Source organism: Vanessa tameamea, chromosome 8 (genome assembly GCF_037043105.1).
Source record: "Vanessa tameamea isolate UH-Manoa-2023 chromosome 8, ilVanTame1 primary haplotype, whole genome shotgun sequence".
In the NCBI taxonomy this organism is placed as follows: Eukaryota; Metazoa; Arthropoda; class Insecta; order Lepidoptera; family Nymphalidae; genus Vanessa; species Vanessa tameamea.
The window spans coordinates 6,422,453-6,440,475 of NC_087316.1; the positions used below are offsets into that span (position 1 = coordinate 6,422,453).

At 31.0% G+C, this 18,023-nt stretch overlaps 1 protein-coding gene across 1 annotated transcript; it reads left to right on the forward strand.

The window, feature by feature from the left end:
• Nucleotides 1-11,667: 11,667 nt before the first annotated feature.
• LOC113399993 (eukaryotic translation initiation factor 1A, X-chromosomal) lies at nt 11,668-12,969 on the forward strand. The gene has a single exon (XM_026639337.2). The coding sequence runs from the start codon at nt 11,774-11,776 to the stop codon at nt 12,218-12,220; it is 447 nt and encodes a 148-aa protein (XP_026495122.1). The 5' UTR covers nt 11,668-11,773; the 3' UTR covers nt 12,221-12,969.
• Nucleotides 12,970-18,023: the final 5,054 nt, after the last annotated feature.

Below are 18,023 nucleotides of genomic sequence, written 5' to 3' on the forward strand. Positions count from 1 at the left end.
CTTTACATGCGCAAAATTTAAGTACAGCACACAAACTTTACCTATAGGACACAAACCGTCACCTCCACTTTTTCCCCCCTTGAAGGGTTAATTAAAAAAGTTGTCTGTGTCCTCACCCGAATCAAAAATCTCATTACAATCTATCTCATTACAAAATTTCGTCTTAAACGGTTCAGTGTTTTAAGCGTGGAGAGATACAGACAGAGTTACTTTCGCATTTATAATATTAATAAAGATGTTCTTAAATAAACCGAAGCAGAAGAAACTTATCTTTTTTATATAAAGACTTTTTAATATTGAAAAAGGAAGAATGTCAAGATTGAAATTTTGTGTTTTTGTGTTTTTAAGGTTAACACAATTACATGTATAGGGATCATAATTAATACAAATGTATGTATAATGTCATTAGCATCGCATACATTCAAATGTACAAAGTGAGCTGTTATTAGATAAACTGAGCGATTTTACAAAAATGCTTTTAATTCGACGTCACTGACGATAATATTTTTTTATTATTTTAAATTTTCATTGCATATTTACGTTTATAGGAAAACAAGAGCAACAGCAAAAAGTTTTTATAACACAATTAAAACACTAAAATTTTTAGAAAAATTCGTACCTATTATGGATTAAAAACCTTTATATTTATATGTGCATTTGTGAAATATTAATTATGGAAATAATTCTTATAGAAAATTTATTTTTAATATATCCAACAGTTCAGACTCTAGTTATGTCTGTAACACATGTTTAAATGTTATTAAGTAAACTGCACCCGTGCGAAGCCGGCGCTTTTATATATAATAATTATATATAGGTAAGTAAGATTTCACTAACACGGCTGGACCGATCTTGATGCATTTTTGTGCGTTGAGTAGCTTGGATGGTTCAGATCGATCCCGATAGATGGCGTTACCAGTTCCAGGTTTTTTATTAACCTAAAAATAAATAAATAAATCTTTCTTATTTCACCTAGATGAAGCCGGGACCTAGTTGTATTATATAAACGAATACCCAAGAAATGATGAAGAATTAGCTTTGCGGACTCGAAAATTTGGTGTTTGTAAGTTTTGTCTTTTCTGGTCATGCTTATCGAATGCTTGGCACCAAATGTACTTCGATGCCAGTATAAGTGTTTCAAACTTTGTATAAAACATCCCGAAAGAGTCGCAATCGAAGTCGCGGTAGCAGATAGATAACAGTCGGACTAACATATCTAACAAGCTGAACCCGTATTATATTAAAATTTTTCATGACAACTCCTATATATGTAAAATAAATAATAGTAGTAATTAAGTTGAATATAGAAATGAACAAATGTTTTCTATAAATTTCTTATGCTTATGAATTAAATCATTTTACATCTTTTTAAGTTAATATTTTAGTAAAATTAGATACTTTGTTTTGGGAAACATTTTTGTTCCTAATGTTCTCCAAAGATGCATAAATGCAGCACCAAAGCTTTGGTGCCTCACACCTTGTGCTTGAATACCTGTGCTACTATAAATATAATAAATTTATTGGTATAACTGTTGGATTAAGCAAAAATAAAATTTACTATTTAATAATTTATTTAGTCATCGACTTGCCAAATTTTACATTTTATTAACGGTGCTATTTCAGGTCAATAGCAAATTGTAGAATGTCGAGTTTGCAGTAGTCTGATGTCCCCGGCTGGTGGGGGTGGAAGGAGGGTTACGGTGCATCGTACGAAAGGGCAACTGCAGATAACGCAGTCAGGAGCCAGACAGTCAACGTCCCGATGCACTCCCAGTCCCCCTCGCCCGCACCTCTCGCCTCCGCCCGCTACGCCAGTCCATCGGGAACCCGTATCCGACCGCCACCGTCGTGAATGACGGTTTTTACATCACTCCCGGTCTTTATATTTTTTGATTTGTTGCACTAATGAAAACGATTACCGAGTCGCATTCTCGACAGTCGAGACAATGACACTCGAGATCTTATTTGTTTGTTTGTTACTATTTTTCTCATTTATGACGTTCAATTAATCGTAATGATAGTATTAAATTACATTCTACTAACCCAGGTCTTCAGTATGTCATCTTCAACTTTAATATTAAATCTTCAAAGCGACAGTCACTTTCGTCTAGAGATACTCCCTATTCAGGTCATAATATGTACAACTTTTATCTAGAAACGCAACATTAATCCTAATGACCATTACTTCAGAGTAAAGTTTATCTTCTTTATCGTATTTAGTGGAAATAGTAACTCACTTGGTAAACGCAAATTGTAAATCCACAGTAATGAACGGAAGATTAATAATATCGAGAGGTTCGTCTCAGAAAGATTTCACTCAGTTACACATAATTGATTGAGTAGTTGGTGCACTGATCACTGCGATCTATTTCTGTTCTAACTTTATCGGTTTCGATTCCGCTTATGCCTAAATTTGTTCAACTTAAACAAGTGTTTGTTGTGTGCACTGAATCATTTATTTATATAGAGAAGAAATTATGATAATTTAATTTAATCTACGTTAATCTAAGTTACAAAACACGAAACCGAGATATTATATATAAATCACTCGCAGCTTTGCATTTGCGAGGACTTTGACAGATTTTCTTCTTTTCTAAACGTCAAAACTGAACGTTTCATTAATGATGTTCCAACAGAAAGAAAATATTTTAAAAATAGTATTTTAGCCTCTGTTTAACAGAAATATTAATTGCAACGAATTCCTCGAAATAAACCTTATGTTTAGAAGTTTCTTCCGGCTTTACCCTGTGTGTTAAAAAATATAATGTAACCTTAATGTTAAGTATGTAATTATACGAACATATTTTAAACTACATATCATAGTCGTTTTAAGACAAGATATATTTTTTAAATCAAAATTTACTTGATCATCTACCTTCAATTTAAATTTTAGTCTAATGATTGAAATTTGAACACAGGTCTTATCACGCATAAAATAATCGAAAATTATATGTATGCTTAGCTCGCAACACATAATACAAGAGACGATATGACGAATTTTTTATATCAAATCAAGAAGTTGAAACGTTCATTACATGCCAAGCGGCTACGTAGTCTTTGCAACTCTACCATACCTCTACCAATAAAACAATGATGGATGAAATAAACTTTTATTATATATTAATACGAACCGATTGATTGTGTTACAGTTAGAACTGAAAAAAACTAATATACATAAAACTTATACCTGAATTCGGAGAATGTTTAAATATGTAAAACAAGCAAAATCATCACCAATACGTTGCATGGCACAATTATACAAGGAAAACTTTGTTTGCTAGATTTTGCGAAAATTTACTGATCAGAATTATAGGCATCTTTCACCATTATATGATAGCCTATATTGTCAAGACGTAGGGTAAACAATATAGTAAGACAAGTATATAACTACACAGGTATTATAGACATTTTAAAGGTGACTGGCATGATAAATGTAATAAATATAGTTTCGTGTGCAACAATTTTTTTTTCCAATTTTAATTTCTAATTAATATTTTAACACGTTTAATAGCTTCACCTGCAAGAAAATGTAATAACTCATTGAATATTCACAAAGTTTAGTATAGTTTCGTATATCAATTATTGTACCTACCTACTGTAGTAATGGAAATGGGTGGGATGCCCTAGTAAAAAGTCCTAAGTCGTAATTTGTCTATGGAATATAAAAGTTCATTATACATTAATAGTGCGTTAGTTGCGTGTTATTTTAACATATTTTTTTAATTAATAAATATTTCTTATGACGCTACAGTTGCGTCGCCGCAGTTAACATGACAAATTCCACAATTATTGCTGATTTTAAAACTTTAAAACTAAAAATTCTTACTGCACTCTTACAAACATAAAGAAAATTACAATAAATGTAATCCTTATAAACTTTTTTAATTGTTATAATACTGAATACTTAGAACCAACAAAAATTTAACTATAGCCGAGATTTCATCTCTTTATGAACATTACCAAAAAATTCTGAAGGGATTTTTTACAGTTTGAAATGTATAACTCGACTGAAATAGTCCTATAACATTCGCTTTACTATAGAACTTCAATTTAGAACCTTAAATGAAATCCGAAGGGTCAGTAAGATATTACGATATTACATATCTGCACTCTGTTAAAGTTAATAAGCAATTTATAAATGTTTCACCCAACCGATCTATTAGAATTTGTGATCTCTTCGTGCTTAATTTGTAATACGTGACATTAGAGGAGTATTTCACACGCTATAGTACCGTATCGCTGTGTATCTGATCTAATTCGGCGTTAAAAGATATCATTATTACATAGTATAAAACAAAGTCGCTTACCGCTGTCTGTCTCTATGTATGCTTAGATCTTTAAAATTACACAACGGGTTTTGATGCGGTTTTTTTAATAGATAAATTGATTCAAGAGGAAGGTTTATAAGTATAATACATGCACAATATACTAGAGAAACACTTATTATTTTAGAGGTTTCGGTTAAGTGTTCATTTAAAAATTAATATCGTAATACATTATTAACTTATCTTCAATAAATTTCTTGTAACTGTCTCAAAATGTAACTGCGAGTTATTGTAAAGATTTAAATACCAATAATTTCATATAATGTCTAATTTTGTCTATTTGTTTTATTTAACATAATAAAATAAAAGATATAAGTTTTTGCTGGGTAGAAAATTAGAATTATCGCTGCGGTCAGATCTTTATTTTGACTAATTATAATTTTTTGGAATTTTTCAAAATAAAAATAAAAATTCCAAAAAAGGCGTCGCAACGCCCCTATAGCGGTCGGTAGGCAGCAGATACATTTTTGCGGATTTCATTCGACATACTTATTAGGATTCAAATAAATAAATAAATTAGAAACACAAATAAAACAAATGAAAATCTATAAATTTTTAATGTTAATTACTTAAAAGTAAGTTCCTTAATTTTCTTAAAAATGGCGAATGCTCAATTAAAAAATGACGGCAAAACTGTGTTTGAAATCAATGGCGTAGTATGCAGTATATAAATAAAAAATAAAACAAAATTTTAATTGTAATACTATATACTCCAGATATGGTAACGTGTAAACTAAATAATTATTATGTACAACGTGTATAGAGGAGCCCGGGAGAGGCTGCGCGTGTCAAGGCCGCGTCCCCGACCGTGACCGCCGTTAGCCTCCTCCCCGCGCCCCTGTCCCTCTGCCCCTCTAATCGCTGTTATCGCTAGGTTGTTTATGTATTCTAAAATTTAAATGACACTTATTTAAAGAAAATGTATATTTTGTAATATTTAAACTCTATAGAGTTTTTACTCATGAAAATAATTACAAAACTTAATTTTATGATTTATACGCAGCTATTTTTTGTTTTAAACTTGATCTACCTATAAAGATATAAATAAATCAATAATATAGTAGATCCCTGAACGGTGCTATTGATTTCGATGATCTTTTTGTGTATATTGAGTGAATTCCTGGCTGGTTCAGATTGACCCGGTAGGTAGCACGAGCATCTAGTCTATCTAAAATTGATATAAAACAAAGTCGTGTTATACTTCTGTCAACATCTCCGCTAACTTCTTCTAAACCACTCAACAGATTTTGCTGCAGATTTGATGTTACTATTTTATACAAAACGGTGAACTATAACGACGTTTTATACAAAAAGTTACTGTTACTGTTTTCATACGCTCACATGGGTTACGCTAGCTAAACCTTAGCAGATACATCAAAATAATAATGTACTAGAAAATTGTACGTCATAAATAGGCCTTCTAAAGAGTCCTCAATTGCATGTGTCTATCATATAAGGGATATTCATAATAAATATTTTTATTTATTACAGAGAAACTAAAGATTTTTTGCGAAGTTATTTGCTCCAAATCAATATTAATCCTTATGTAGTTAAATATGACAGTTACCTTGGAATTTCAATGGAAAAATAATATTCTTCTTTACAATATATCAATTGAATTAATAATTTTGATATTTCAATTATTTCAATTACAACAACACTCGTATTATTTATTAATCAATACAATATAACGGCTTTGCTCAGCCGACAAGGGTCACTAGTATTTTATAAAAAAGGAACAAAACTAGAGCTAGTAACTAGCTTCCATAAATACCGACACATCTCAAAACTTAATTAACTTAGACGAAATCAAAGTACGGCTTCGTTATTATTTATGAAATATGGACGCGACAAAACAACAGAAATTAACAAAGGGACAACATGTTTCTATGAAATAAAATAACTTAGCGAAAACAAGGTTCAATTCTTGACAAACAATAGGATTATATACGTTTTGGTTTCAATGTACTAGGACTGTTAGGAGATATATTATTACGGGACCCAGTTCAATAACGTAAACGCCTACGTTACCGATACACGTGCCATGTTATTCAGTCAACAGGGTGAAGGTCACACGTCTCATTTTCTACCAAAGTAATCACCCTGAAATACGAACCTAGGTCATCGAACTCAATGAAAATCTTCCAGGGTATCCGACCTTGACCTTTCTTCGCGCAAGCGCCGTTTCTCTTGGTACCCTGACCTTGTTACGAAATAATAGGCCTATATATTACCTATCTACTCCATTTATTGAATAAATGGTACCAAATTAATTTACAACTAATTCGAAGAGACATAATTATGTAATTTTCTTGTCGTCATTACAGAGCTGATTGTATTTAATTTAATTTACAAAGTCAGTAGAGGATGATTCAATCTGTCTCTATAAGATATAGAGATATAGAGCGACCAAAATCGAAATCAATTGTTTGAACTACTCATATTACTTTTTGTCAAATTCGCAGACGCATTTCGATGTTTCTATACTTCTTTGGAAACCACGGTACAATATACATATATTTTCTTCTACGCTTCGTATTAAAAGCTCGCTGATGATGAGATCCAGCATAAGTATCCAGGATTGGACCAATACAAATCATTTCGTTTATTTTTTCACAAAAGTAAAGTAGCGGCTGGGTGAAAGTTTGCCTCCATCTTACCTCCGTGCCTGAGAAAGGAAGTAAATTCGTTGATCAGTAGACTATGAGAGTGGAGAAATAGAGGTTGCACTTTTGCTTGCTTACGCACTTGTGAACTTATATTAATATAAGTTCACAAGTATGGAATCAAAGACATAATATAACAGAAGGACAATATAGTAGCTTTTTCATACATGCGATTATGCTAATAATCGCGTGTATGAATTTTATTATGGATTCGGAGAAGGACATAGGGTACCTAACACCTGATATCCCGCCCCACACACGCGGGCAAAGCCGCGGGCTAGTATAATATAAGCTCAAAGCTCACCTGAGTGATGAGTAAACGAGGCATAGGCATCGAATTATAATGTTCCTGAACAGCTCCATCAATCAGAATCAAACAGAATTGAACGAGAATATTTCACAATACAAATAAAGCAAGTCCAAATAAAAGTAGTACAAATAGGATACCTTGTCCCTGTAATGATTTCATCATAATATAATGCATCATTTTTATATATTGGAAAAATTTATTACAACCAGGTTGCTGGAAGTGATTCTCGATGAGACTTATTGAGCCTCAAAAAACAACATGAAATCTGGCAAAATCCATTAAGAAAATGTTTGTACAGAGCTAAGACAGTCAATGAAGACAGTGAATAGGAAATGTTGATATTAATTAAAGCCTAATTCTTATTCGGACGAGCACCCTTCAATTTTCAGAAGTTTGAATTTGTTTTCATTTAGATCGGACAAATACGCTGTGCTAATGGTTTGGTTTGGTGCGTTACATACACTAATCCTTACTTTAATGGGTCAGCTTAATAACTCTGTGAATAATAACTACGCGTGTCCTAATAATACCTGGTTAGTTAATATTTGTTGCCCCCTAATTTATGTTTAATTGGTGATATTCAAGTGAAATATATTATTTGAACCTTTTTTTATTTTAAAATTTCTATGACGTGAACGTTTTACGTCTCGTATATGACTGACCAGTTGTTTATTAAAAAATTAAAAGTGCACGTTGACTGGCTGACTAAACTACTTATTATGCAATCAACAAACGCATATAGCTCAGATGATGCGAGAAATTCGGACAATTTTAAGTATTCTATAAACAATCGGGAAATACCGTAACAAAGCGGATCAAAGACGAGTATAAGGAAAACATCTTTACATCGTATATACATAATAATTAACTTAACTAGGTAGGTAGGTAAGTGTTTATTATAAACACTTACACACTTTTTTATACTGGTATTCGCATGATCGATTTTTATCTTTTAATTACATTTTTAGATAAATGTTTAAAGAAATAAGTGCTACAATACACACAGTTTCTACAATTAGCGCTAAAATGTATAAAGTACACAGCTTGCTATGCTTTTTTTCTATGGGTTTTTTTAACTATTTATTAATATCTCTTTCAACTTCCAATTCCTTGAACCAGTGTCGCCAACAAATTGCAAACTGCATTAGGAAAAATTTTGACTAAAGTTTTCATTTATTTTTTCCCATTTAAACAAACATAAAATGGTTACAATATATATAATAGATATATTGTGGTTTATTAAAAATTGACATATTTATACTCATGCGGACTTTTTTGTTAACACTTAAAAGAACAACAATCTCCCAAACAATGTTATCGCTGGAAAGTTTCCGGATTTACAATTTTCTATCTGATTGGTTTATCTTTGCAAGTGACATCTCAAAAAAATTATATGTACTGAAACAATAACCTGAAGAAATATGTGTAGGTCCCAAATAGAATTAGGAGTTATTGCATGGTTCCGAGAAAAATAATAAACAACACTATTAGTATGATTTTTACGCCCAGATACCAATCTTCAAAATGATAAACAATAGTGATAGCAAATCATTTAATCTTCATAGATTCTATTTACATTTATTTCGGTCAAGTGTTCTTGGATAGAGATCCGAGAACGTTAAACGTTATAATTAAAGTAAAATCATAAAAGTAAAGTACATGTCTCTTATGCGTCTGATGTTTATATATTATTTACTCGTCAAAGACGTAAAACCTTCAAACGGAATGCCTTATTGTCCTCATTAAATTGAGCATTTCTACAAAGGATATAATAACTTGTCTGCTCATTTGACGTCTCGCTAATTTGAGTAGGTAAAATAAGTATTCAGTAGCATAGAACGTAGGTGGACGAGCGCAGGCCGCTGCAGGGGAAGCGAGCATTAACCCTTCCTGCAGTTCATTCGCCGTCTGGCCTCACCCCTGTAGTCCACCCACGCTCGCCCCTTGCCGACCCAACTGCACGCTTATACTGCAACCTATCACAAAAGCTACATACAAATATTACCATTAGCCGAAAGTAAGCAAAATGTTTTCTCGAAAAGTTAAGATAATGTTCGAAACAACGCAAACTTGAAATGATTTTTATTAAAATTTAATCATCTTACCTTAACATTGAAATAATTCTATTATTTTCATATTTATTTATTGTCCAACAATATTTTGGTTGTGATCGTTCTATTTGTATTTCTGTGCAACGGTGTTGCTATGCCTTTATTCATCCTTATTTTAACGGAAAATCACCACTAGTTGAAGTCTGGCAAAAAGATGTTTACATGAAAATTTACATGAAATTCCAAAATATAAACTATACTATTGTCTTAGCAAAATACTTTTTTGGTTAATTTGTTTTATCAGTGTTTTTGTTTAGTTATATCAAAATTTCGGACAGTTATCAGTTATCACCATTTATCATAACATAATTCGCAGGGGCGGTCGCAGCCACGATTTTTTTAAGGACTAGAGTCATATTTATTAAATTAGATTGCACTCCACAAACAACTTATACGAAACTATAAGTAGATTTATACCTGCCTTATATCTACTGTGCTATACCTATCTTTCTGAAAGACTTTCGGATTATCATCTTATACTTTTATTAAAATATCTTGTGAACTAAAAGTACTAACATATATACAATTATATTATATATATGTTAGTAGTAGTGGGATATTTATTATATATAATCGTAGGTTCATATCTTGCGGGCGTAGTTCTGAAACCTTCTCTTTTGAAACTCTGTGTATCTTTGAAAAATATTTTTTTGTTGCCAACTATAACATTTATAGTTAATTATAGTTATAGCAAACTAGCTGCAGGCTCACCTGTTGGAAAGGGACTACCACCGCCCATGGACATCTGCAAAAGCGGGGGGCTTGCGGGTGCGTTGCCGGCCTTTTCTTAAAGGTTCCCAAGTCGTATCTGTCGGTAGTCGGTCTGCACTAAAATTATGGATATAATTCAAAATTGAATAAAGTATATTTTTGTATATATAATTAAGTAAAGAAAAATTAATTTCGATTATTTAAATTGTGTCGTTTAAGCCATTAATAAGGAAAAGCAAATTCATTTAAGATTTTTGAGTATGTATATTTACCTAACCAAAGTAGCAAAGTTAATATGGTCGGCAAATAAACATTATTTACCTTATTATATTTGCCAAAACTACAAAGTATATTTTATTATGGGCACTTTACAAGTAAAAGATTGAAATCAATTATTTTTTGCCTCTCTGTTGCCTCAAGTATTGATCCCTTTTAAAATATTAGAGCTTTAATATAACAATAAATTTATAGTCTATATTTCTATACCAATATTATAAATGTTTGCCTTTTGCTCTTTCACGACCAAACTAATGAACCGAATTTCATGAATTTTTGTATGAAGCAAGCTTGAACTCCAAGAAAGTACTTCCTCCAAGTTTAAGCTTGCTCCATACTTCAAACTACTCCAGGCTTCAAGCTACTATTTATGCCTGACAGCTCACGACCAATACCTAAAACGAGGGCGAAGCTGCAGGTGACAACTAGTGTTAAAAAACTATGATAGCCTAATACTTCGATCCCTCACGCTTAAACTATGTAGAACATAGAGTGTAGAAATGTACGGAGAAGTATCTTTATATATCAAAAATTACCCCTTAAATGTATAAATTTATATGGCGTTTAAAGGGACGTGTTGATATTCGGTAGAATAAAATTCTTCAAAAGGACTTGCTCAAAAGAGTCTGTTAAATAAATTTTAAAATGATATTTAATGAACAAAATAAAATAAAATTGTAGTTACTTAAGATTACCTACAAAAGTTTAATTAAAGTACTAAAAGTAACAATAACAATTCGTCCATGGGACGACACGAGACGCTATACACACTCTCGCGTACGTGTTGCCATAACATTAGGTACAGGCAGGCGGTAACAGATGCGACATACATCATTCAAAGAATAGTGGCTCTTAAAGCTTAGTCACTACAAAAATATATTAAAGCTGGTCTATGTAAATATTTACAAGTGATTGAAATTATCTATTCAGTAGACATAATTGATATAAATAAATAGACATTCAAATTTAAATTAAAATACTACATTTATACACTATGTATATACAATTATACAATATGCTCAAATAATATATTGTAATAATACTGACACGACTGTACTGTTAAGAGAACAACTTTTTTTGTGTACAATAGAGTAAGTTTAAAAGATTACACATTCATTATGAAATTAGCCTAAAGGTGTAAATTTATAAATACACTCTTCATTTAACTTACAAAATTTAAAACATGTTAAGTATTTTTTTATCTGTTTCATGACGACCATGTTTTACAAAAGAAGGCAATAATGAATCAACAAATGATTTCTGTATAATCTGTGTTTTAGACTGACAGGCCTGACAGCTAGGTCAGTCAACATAGAACTTATGAGATTTTCGTAGTCTTAATTGTATATGTTTGTACTCAAGATTATCTAAATTATGCCGAAAAATAAAGGAAAAGGTGGTAAAAACAGGAGGAGGGGAAAGAACGAAAATGAAACAGAAAAACGTGAGTTAGTCTTTAAAGAAGACGGACAGGAATACGCCCAAGTCACAAAGATGCTCGGTAATGGCCGCTTAGAGGCCATGTGCTTTGATGGCATAAAACGTCTATGCCACATCAGAGGAAAGTTAAGAAAAAAAGTCTGGATAAACCAGGGAGATATTATATTAATTGGTTTACGAGATTATCAAGACGCAAAAGCGGATGTCATCCTCAAATATACCCCTGACGAGGCAAGGAATCTGAAAACGTATGGAGAATTCCCTGAAACTGTACGCATCAATGAGACTGTAGTGTATTCTGTTGATGGTCTGGATGAAGATATTGAATTTGGTGATGAAGTAAGCTCAGAAGACGAAGCTGATACTGTTGATAATATATAAGTAATTTTTATATGTCTAACATACAGTAAGTCAATGTAAATTTATTTTCCGTTATGAATAAACTGAATTTGTGATTTTGATATTTGTTCTCAAAATTACATGTAGTCTTACACCTTAAGAAATGTCTAGATTATTTAGACACCCAGTATTGTCATAAATTTAACAGTAAAAAAACAACAATTAAAATAATACAATTATTTATTTAAATAAAATGTAAAAAAATATTTCTACATCATAGCAAAATAATAGATATCTTGCACAACATTCCTTGATCCATTAAGTCACCTTTGTCACATAAAATTGTAAGGAATGTATATAATAAATTAATAAACGTAGAAATCTGTTTTTATTTGATTACATATATTGTTAACCATAATACAACACTTAGCTTATTTGCTGAGGTTGCTGAACTTGTTAACTATAAGACATGGATATTTTCTATTTAACAGTACTGTAATGTACTAAAATTGACAGCGTAAAATAATTGGCTAAGTTTACCAAATTCCACTAGTTTAGCTTATTGGTAGATGTGATTTCGTTTTTATTATAGTAATTAACAAACAGCCTTTACTAGAACATATACCGAGCTAACTATCATTGCCCCTTGTATCTTTTTAACTTCCCAAATGTGCTGTGTTATTGATGATAAAATTATTTAGATTTTTGAGAGTTTAATAAGGGACCATGTATGGTACTTATAATTAAATCCAAAAATGATTCATGTATTATACACTTTGCTTTTTCTCAAATGTGTATTTATTTTGTCACAAAAACCTTTCAAAAACCATTGATGGATGCAATGGTGTAAATGTTTTAAAAAAAAAACAGTATTGCATGAGACAGTCACAAAGTTATTTTCTTAATTACTTTATCCTTCAGACAAATAATTTTATTTTTATATTTCTGACTGTCATAAATGGCCATAGCCGGTCTGGCTAAATTCATATATGTAATATTATTTTAAAAGTCTAAAACATTCAGTTTTGTTAATTCATTTGCTTTAGTTTCTAAAATTTTTAAATGTTAATTTTATTGTTATTTATTACTGTCTTATTCAATGAGTGTATAATTGATTTGATTCACATTACATACATACATTAACAGCCTGTAAATTTCCCACTCCTGGGCTAACGCCTCCACTCCCTTGGAGGAGGCTTGGAGAATATTCCACCTCGCTGCTCCAATGCGGGTTGTAAAATACACTTGTGGTAGAATTTATTCAATTGGACATTATTATACGATAAGTAAACCTCAGATGTAAAAAAAAAGAATTGGTCTATTTATTGTAAGTCTTCTATTAAGTACTATAAAATATTGGTTTTAGTTTATTATTCACATATCATTTATTTGTTTTAATTTATTGTGTCGGAATATATGTGTTAAAATATAAACTGTACCAAATGTTTAAAAAACATTGGCAGTCACATTTTTCATACAAATATGATTAAATTATTAGCCTTAGTTAGTTTAATACATTTATGTATTTAAAAAACAGTTACAGATAATTGAGCCTCTTTAATCTTTGGCATCACTGGTGTTTGACACATTCTGGTATCTTACTGCCAGGGTCGGATTAAGCAAGAAGGCCCTAACGGTTTCCTTTCCTTTCCCCTATCCATTTTCTAGGGGAAATGTAAGTCTCGAGGCACCCTATTCTCAGGGACAGGTTATCCAATAAGTTGATAAACAACCTAATTTTAAGGTTAGAATTACAATATGTATTTTTGCTAATATCTCAGGAACGGAGCATTTTAAGTTAGAGGTCAGACCGAGAAGACCAACTAGAGTTAGAGTCGGGCTTTTTTAAACAATTTTAAAAAAAGGCGAGTAAAACAATTTACCTTTTCTATGAACGGAAGATGAATTGGCCGCTGATTGAACAGAACCTTTTAGTAAAGTGGCTAGGCGTTTAATTGGATGGCTAATTATGATATTTGCTTGCGACATATATATAATGATTTTAATGGTCTCAATACATTTCAAAATGAAATAAAAATTGCTATATTTAATCCTTCCTATACTTTTAATTATATTTACTCGCTAAGAAAAAAGTTTTATCGTTATGTATGCACATCATTTTCAACCTACTCTGTAGCTCCTGAATTTTTCCGCTGCAAAAATAAAAAACATTGTAGAGCTACAACTTTGAGTTATTATTTTAATATTTTTGTTGATGAATTCAGAATATTACTTAGAGTTACTACTAGGTATGCTTTTACATTATTATTTAAATAAGATTTTTTCACAATACATTACAAACACCAGGTTTATTTTTAAGCTCCTATACGTACCTAAAGCATTATGAACTAGCAAGCAATCACCATCAAAGACACAGCTTTGAGCTTACTAGCATTTGGTACAAGAACTTAGGATTCATGAATTTCAAATTGTGATCCTGAACGAATAAACGTTGAAAATTTTTAAACATCGGGGAGGAAATAAAGTCGACAGAAACATTAATAACCTTAACTTTTAATGTAATTTATTGCATTTCGTATATGATAATGGAAGCTTTAATTAAATAATTAAAATACAATCCAAATATTTGTCCGTTTTACCTACACTAGCAAAAATTTGCGCTAGTGTAGATTTCGAGTTACCGAATACCAAATAGAGTTTTCATTGAAAATAGTGAAATCGAAAGTGAGGTTTACAAAATAATATAGCTAATTGCAATGATGTTCTAGTAAACAGATATGTTATAAACGCGCAAAAGGTGAAGACTAGAAAACGTCCTAATTAGGACGTATTGTCTTTAGTCTGTGTCGCGCACGACAACGAGTAATACGTTTCGCGCTCCTCATAATAACTATCCAAATGCCATCGTGTGTATTTAGAAAGTGTACCAATTACGATACCAAAGTTAATAAAACACAAGGGATCTCATACCACATGTAAGTAAGCAATATACTTGGATTTATTAATATATTTCATTTATTTTCCTAATATTCTGATATTTGGAGGTTAGAAAATAGAAAGAGATGGAAAATACATTTTTTGTCGTAAGAACGACAAGGATGCGTGCGTTCCGGACATAGAATAAAAGTACAGATGCGAATATTAGGCAGTAAAGTCATCTTTACTCCAGAGTTCTCTTTTTCTTTTAATAACCTTTTTATAATTTTGTTATATACACTTAATTATAAATTAAACTTGTCGAATATTAGAAAAGAAAATATAAATAGTTTATCATTAACATAATATGTTAAAATAAAGCTACCATTGAAATCAGGCTTCAAGAGTGGATCGCTATTGTTCGTAAACAAAGAAATAAATCGTTTATATTACCTTACTGTGTGAAAACAGCGAGTTTGACTATTTACCGTCTTTTCTTCGTAGGTTTCCAAGTTCTGAGATTCGGCTACAAGAATGGATCGCAATTGTTCGTAAACAAAGAAGTGAATGCAGTTGGACGCCTTCAAAAAGTAGTAGAATTTGTAGCAATCATTTCAAAGCTACTGATAAATATTCTTCAAACAAAGGCCGTACACTTCTCAAAAAGAACGCTGTTCCCGTTATAGAGGTAATAAAAAGAGTAAAAAACTAAATGAAATATATATATATATATATTATTGTTTTATTTCCCAGGAACACATCAATATAAATATTGAAAACTCCCCGACAAGTCTCGACAACGTCAGCATACTGGATACGGTAGATATTTTTGAAACACCCAGAAAAGCAGCACTTAAAAAACGCGTACGTGAATTAACATGCAAGAAAAAACTGTTGCAGAAAAAAAGTAAAGTACTAGTTCAACAAAATAAAAGACTGAAGAAACGTGTTGCCAACATAGCCGTGATATTGAAAGATTTAAAGAAAAAAAATTACATTTCGAAAGAACAGCTTACTCAACTAAATTTATTCCGCTCATAAAAATAATCCCCAAATTAAAATGCTCTCTAAGAGACAGAAAAGAAATAAATTGAATCTTTTCGAAGGTGTATGATTGTTTTATAATATGTGTATTTCTTTCTTTTTAAAACGTCTTAAATTTTTCACCTACCTTTTATACTATTTATTTGTTATATAGGCATAAATCCCGGCTACAAATTCTGTACACGTGGTTTGTACTTTCTGCTTAATGAATTTGTTAGTCTATGATGGCAATGTGCGGTTATTGGTGGCCCGAATAATATTTGTTTACATTCACACGTAATTTAAACCTCTTGTTGTCTCTTTTATTATTATTATTGTGTTTTTCTGTTGTTTAGTAAGTGTATAACATATCTATTAATTAGAATATCATTGGTTAATTGTAAATTGGTTTAAATAAAATAAGTAAAAACAACCTCTCATTAGCATTCTAAAACTCTTATACGATTAATGTTACATTTTTTTTTTTTGTGGAGATAAAAATTTTAGATGCCTAAATAAAGCCAGTAATTAAAAAACAGATTATATTATACATTATGATTCGATTTAAATGTTTTACTGGATTATAAAAGCATCGATCGTACTTTATTCACCAAAATAAATGTTAGATGCGCATTTTTTTTTCTTTAATTTTAATTTTGAAGTTAAAAGTAACATATATAAAACATGGTTTTGCTCATGTTGTTTAAATAACAAATAAAATATAATAAGTATGTTGCAACAAACTACAGTGGAATCCGTTTATAATGACATCGAAGGGAATTGACAAACACGTCATAATAACCGGACGTCATACAAAGCGTTTTGTGAAAAAAATTAAATATATAGGTAGGTATAATAATAGGTATTTTGCACGTAATAAGTACATACGAAACATGTACTAATAATGTACTACATTTTTCATATTTTAATGTAAGTAATCTGTAATTTTTGTCTGCTTTTGTTTTGTAATAACAGTCTCTAATACTATTGTGTATAGAAGACAAAGCCATGGTCAAATTATCATTTTCACTATTGCTATGAACAAATCATTACTGCCTCTTCTGCGGTAGGTAATGGTTCTTCCTCGCCTTCTTTTTCCCCGTATGTGATGCGTGAACTTCAAGTGTCAATTATTCACTCAGATTAAAAATAAAAACGAGCCGGGTGCTGAACGAAACATTACCGAAGGTGTAAAGAATCATGTCGGTCTTTATAACCGGACATAATTTATTAAAAATGGGTCATAATAAGCGAACTGTCATTATATCCGACTTTTTTTTTAACGAATTTTATATGAGAACCAAACTTCTTAGTGTAAGTACGTCACAATAAACGGTTGGTCAATAAAGGCGGAATCATAACAAACGGATTCTACTGTAGTTATATTGGTAATGTTGTAACATAATTATTTGGTTAAATAAAATTTTATAAATTAATGTTTCAGATATTTTTAATATGTCTATGTTATTATTCAGGATAGTTTGAAGATAATTACCCTTTTCTTTGAACAGAAGATATTTTGACTGTATCATCCAGTTCGCTGATTGATCGGCGCAGTTTACTAAAAATGCTCGGTTTTTAATTGAATGGCTTGTTTATTAATTTTTCAGTAATAAGATTATGTGGAACATCCTATTTGTAAATTTGTTTTCACTTATGCCTTATTTATCAATTTCGCATAATAAATAGCATCTTTATTATTTTACTTATTAATTCACTGTTTTATTCACACATCCTACATTACATATTTACAAAGACTCAGGCAATAGAGGTAATCAAAATATAATGATATTATTGAAATTTCCTAGCATTGTACTACCCATAACTTCCATAATATTTTATGGTTTTTGTCGAATGTGGATGGGTGGCCTTATTATTTGTCGGCTTAGTGTTACATGTTATGAAAAAGACAATATGTATTAAACGAAATAGTTAATAATTTTGG

What these genes read in the sequence shown, in the direction of transcription:
- LOC113399993 (XM_026639337.2), top strand. Translation starts at nt 11,774, where the DNA reads ATGCCGAAAAATAAAGGAAAAGGTGGTAAAAACAGGAGGAGGGGAAAG.